At 51.6% G+C, this 5,000-nt stretch overlaps 1 protein-coding gene across 1 annotated transcript in view; it reads right to left on the bottom strand.

Annotated features, from left to right (window-relative positions):
- hecw2b (HECT, C2 and WW domain containing E3 ubiquitin protein ligase 2b) overlaps positions 1-5,000 on the bottom strand; it is a gene marked incomplete at its 5' end in the record, with an annotated part of 24,846 nt that overhangs the window by 16,161 nt on the left and 3,685 nt on the right. The window contains 4 exons of the mRNA XM_084440179.1: positions 475-1,734; positions 1,868-1,962; positions 2,189-2,331; positions 3,935-4,104. Coding sequence (XP_084296305.1) covers positions 475-1,734; positions 1,868-1,962; positions 2,189-2,331; positions 3,935-4,104 — 1,668 coding nt within the window. The remainder of the gene's footprint in view (positions 1-474; positions 1,735-1,867; positions 1,963-2,188; positions 2,332-3,934; positions 4,105-5,000) is intronic.

Genomic DNA, 5,000 nt, shown 5'->3' with positions numbered 1-5,000 from the left:
ATACAACTACATGAGGCACTTGCCTGTTTACTGGTCCAGGGGAAGGAATAGGCTAGCCTACCTGACTGCTCTCAACATCATTCTACTTTCTGTTCCTCTTCATTGTCGGATGTCCATCTGGAAAATGTAGGCTTTAGGCTTTAGGATCCGCCAGTTGTCATCAGCGAATTATAAGACCAAATAGGCCGGATATGGGCAGGAGCTGCCGGCACTTCTTACTGGAACGTTATCTAGCTCTACGCTGTATGAGTCCACTTATTGATTACAAACATGAATATATTTTTAACTGCTATGTACCCTATTGAGGAGTAGTACAGTATGTATGGTGTGGCGCCACGCCACGGCAAAACCTTACCAGCGGAAACATTGTAAAACAAGTATAACAGAATATGATCATAACTGTACCACTACATAGGTAGAACTAACCCCACCCCACCCGTGCAGGTACAGTAAATCAAGCTGACCCAGTCTCACCTGCCTCTCTGTCCACCTCAGCCACACTCTGACATGCCTCTGTCTCTGCTGCCCCCGCCCCCTCCACATGGGCCACGCCCCCTGATGCCTGCATGCTGCGCCTCCTCTGCCAGATCTCCCCGCCCTCCTCTTCTTCATTGGTCCTTGCCTCTGAGGCCCCTCCCCCCTGATCAGCAACACTACGGGTGGTGGGGGCGTTGCCAGAGATGACTCCTCCCGCCTCGCTGCTGGAGGACTCCGCCCCTTCCTCCTCAGCTTTGGGAGCTACTTCCTGTGTCATTTCCCCTCCCTCTCCTCTAACCTGTCCCACTTGTGCATCCAGAGTAGGAAGAGCAGCAGACTGGGTGGAGCTAGCAGGAGCAGGGAGGGAGGGGCTTGGAACAGTAGAATGGGAGGAGCTAGTAGCAGACTGGGAGGGGCAAGGAACAGGAAGGTGGGAGGACTTCGCCGGAATAGGAAGGGAGGTGCTGGGAACAGCAGGGCGGGAGGAGCTGTTAACAGCATGGAGAGAGGGGCTGGCTGTTCCCTCAGTCTTGGTGCTCTCTGGCGCCCCTTGAACCTCCAGTGGAGATACTGCACCCACATCAGCCCCGGCCCCAGTCCCATCCGTTACCCCAGCCTCGGTATTAGCCCCAGTTGTAGCCTCTAATTTGTTCCCAGTCCCGGCCTCTATCTCAGCCCCAGCCTTCTCTCCTGCCTGTCCTGCTCTATTTCCTGGTCCCTGTTCAGAGGGGGTGGGGCCATCTTCCAACGCCTGCACCCCATTGGCCAGCGCCATCTGCGTGGCCGTCTTCCTGTTGGGCTGTGATTGGTCTCTGTGCGGCCCCGCCTCCTCGTCCTCGTCAGAGTCAATGTGCAACATGGCCGACAGCCGCGTGTCTGTGGGGAAGCTGGAGCGTAGCCGCGGTGACGCCGCCCCCAGAGGCCACGCCCCTGCCGGAGCTTTCGCCGCCTCGATGGCGTCCAGGTAGTCGTTCAGCGACACCTGGCGGTGGGTGTGGCTTCCTGTTGTATCGCCGCCCATCCCATCTGGCCCCGCCCCCTCTTCCCCCTGCCCATCCCTCCAGACATCCTCCTCCCTCTCCACAAGCCCCTCCCCATTTCGCAGGCCGTCGGCCAAAAGGGAGCCCTCTGAACCGGTGGGGGAGGGGCCTCGGGGCCGTGTGGTGGGGAGGAGCTGGTCCTCGTCGTCTGATGGGCTGCCGGGGTCTCCGTTGACCGACGCCCCAAGGATGGAACCCAGCGCATCGGGAGAGCCCTCTTAATTGGAGGCAGGGGGGGTAGAGAGAAGAAGAAGAGATGATTAAGATCAACAGACAAACACACTCTCAAAGACACACACACACACATAATCTCACACAAACACACGGAAATACACACACACCCATCTCACCGTCATGTCCAGTGAAGGTGATTCTGAACTGCAGCTGACCGCTGACATTGTCTGTAGGCAGACGCCGACACAGGGGGTAGCTCCCAGGCTGCTCTCTGAAGACACACACACACGCGCGCACACACACACGCACACACACACACACACGCGCACACGCACACACACACGCACACACACACATTCTTACACCATTGAAGATCCATTATTTAGTTAGTTAATTAGTATTGATTGGATAATGTGTGTGTGTGTGTGTATGCATGTGTGTGTGTGTTTGTGTGTGTGAGCGAGTGTGTGTGTGTGTGTCTGTCACTATGTTCTCACTCTGCCGCAGGCCTCTCTAGGAGCCTTTGCACGGGGATGATCAGCTGACCAAGGAAGCGTTTGATGATTGGTCGGCTCTTGGCAAACTTATCCTTCACCTCGATCTCCAGAACGTCAGTCATCAGAGCCACGAAGGTGTACTTCTGGAGAGAGAGGGATGGAGGGATGGAGGTGGAGAGACCAAGGTGGAAGGAGGAAGTGAGTGAAACAGGGAGACATACAGATAGAAGTAATGAGAAATATACAGAATTGCATGCGTAAAAACACAGACGTGTGTGTGTGTGTGTGCGCATGTCTGTGTATGTCCATGGGCGTGTATGTCTGTGTGTGTGTATGTCCATGAGCGTGTATGTCTGTGTGTGTGTGTGTGTGTGTGTGTATGTCCATGAGCGTGTATGTCTGTGTGTGTGTGTGTCTTGTCAAACTGTGAAACCACAAACAACATCAACATAACAACACAATTCAGGGAAAGTTCCCATTTCTCCCCCCTAGAGGGGAAAACGGTCATTGCGGCTGGTCAACTATTACCAGCTGAGGGCAATGTGCAATTAAAGGACAATGCTCGTTTTTGACAACCTGGACCTTATTTACAACATATTATAAGACGTTTGACTCACCGAGATCACTCGGTGTAAGCTCTATGTAAGCACAACTAGCGATTCATCAAGACATATTGATGAAAACAACCGTTTCGCAGCAGAAAATAGATTTTTCGAAACTGCATTCTAAGTGCCCCGACCACCGCCATTACATGGATATACTGGCTCGTGCTGGATTTTAAATTTCTTCTACATGACTCCGAACTACACCAAAGTGATCTCGGTGAGTCAAACGTCTTATAATATGTCGTAAATAAGGTCCAGGTTGTCAAAAACGAGCATTGTCCTTTAAGGCCATAGCTGCTCAACGGAGGTGTTCACCCTTTTAACTAGGAAACTCCAGTGAGAAGGCAATTGGAGCTGGAACAAACACTGGTGGGGAAGATTGCCCACTACAAAGAACTGTTGTGCTTTTAACTGCCTGCTAAATGACCAGAGTGGCTGGCTGGTGAGAAATTATTCTTGATTGTTGTTATTGTTTGATGATAATTGATGTTTGATTTGTTTGATGTCATTCTAATGTGGACTACTGTTTGGTAGAGTATAGCTTGTTTATGGAGTTGGCTAAATGTGTGAATTGCTGTGCTGGTTGGTAGATAGAGTTGTAGGCCTACTACCAATTATTGTTTGTTTCCAATCCAGTTGGTTGTGGGTATGTTTACATGTCACAGGGGTCTACCCTATTTAGGTGTATGTATGCTTGTGTGTATGGTGTGATATAGTCTGTCTGTATGCATGCTTGTATGTATGTGTGTAGCATAGCCTGTATGCATGTGTGTACTGTATGTGTGCATTTATGGTTAGACTGTGTGTGCATTTGTGTGCTTGACAGCCCATTTGTATATTTTGGTGTCACAATGGTGAATTGGTGGTTAAAGGCGTAGTGAACAATTTTTGCAGTTGACTGACGTGCATTGTTAATTGTGTTTTCACCTCCAAAGGTTTTTCACTGCTACCACCAATGAAACGACAACAAAAAGAAAACAAAATCCTAAATAAAAGGAGAAAGATAATTTCTGTCTGATCATTGAGAGTGGAATCCTGTGGGACTCTGGGCAGACAGTTTAGCCCTTTTCAAGTTCGGGAACAGCATAGATAAACATAACTTGTGTGTGTGTGTGTGTGTGTGTGTGTGTGTGTGTGTCACCTCTCCGTGCCAGACAGGGTTGGTGGTGTTGGAGGTGATGGAGGAACGTCGGTCCTGTCCGTGGTGAGTGAAGGCGGGCAGACCACACCTCCTGCCTGGCTGGATAGACATCTTCAGGTACGGGTCGGGGTTGAAGAACATGCCCTTCTTCAGACCCACCGCACGCAGGTCTGCACACACACACACACGGAGGCAAGCGCGCAGGAACGCACACACACATACACACACACGCACAGAAACATACACACACACGCCCGCAGAGGCAAGCACACGCACACATGCAGGCCAGCAGAGACACAGACTCACAGAAACACACGCACCCACACATGGAGCAGTGAGCATGTTGCAGTAACTCATTGCAGCCAGAGAGTGGCAGTAAACACACAACTCTGGAGGGGAGAATCTCCAACTCAGTTTTAGGTAGTCAGGACAGCATGGTTAGAGTAAGCATGGGCGGGTTCAGCTCTGAGAGTGTGGTCAGTATGTAGTCAGGTCTGCAGGGTGTTGGGGTGGAGGCGTGGTTGGAATAGGATGTGTGATTCAAACAACAGGAAAGGGTCAAAGCTGATAGACAAGATAAAAGCGTATCATGGAAAAACCAGCACAGCTCTGGTAAACAGACCACCCCTCACCCTGGTCCTGAGACCACTCCTCACCCTGGTCCTGAGACCACCCCTCACCCTGGTCCTGAGACCACCCCTCACCCTGGTCCTGAGACCACCCCTCACCCTGATCCTGAGACCACCCTGGTCCTGAGACCACCCCTCACCCTGGTCCTGATACCACCCCTCACCCTGAGACCACCCTGGTCCTGAGACAACCCCTCACCCTAGTCCTGATACCACCCCTCACCCTGATCCTGAGACCACCCCTCACCCTGATCCTGAGACCACCCCTCACCCTGGTCCTTGTTAGTTCCAAATAAGACAACTGTAAACTCAGTTTATTTATGCTCTCAGCAGCATCGTGGCCACAGCCAACAGGACACCTAAAACCCCCAACACCCGCGCACAGCGCGCCTTCCGCATTCCTCCAGTTTACCGTAAAGACTGCATTAGAAGAAACT

The sequence above is a fragment of the Borostomias antarcticus genome (assembly GCF_949987555.1).
Source record: "Borostomias antarcticus genome assembly, chromosome: 6".
Taxonomy (NCBI): domain Eukaryota; kingdom Metazoa; phylum Chordata; class Actinopteri; order Stomiiformes; family Stomiidae; genus Borostomias; species Borostomias antarcticus.
The sequence above is the reverse complement of the archived record's forward strand: the minus strand, read 5'-3'. Positions and strand labels throughout refer to the sequence as shown.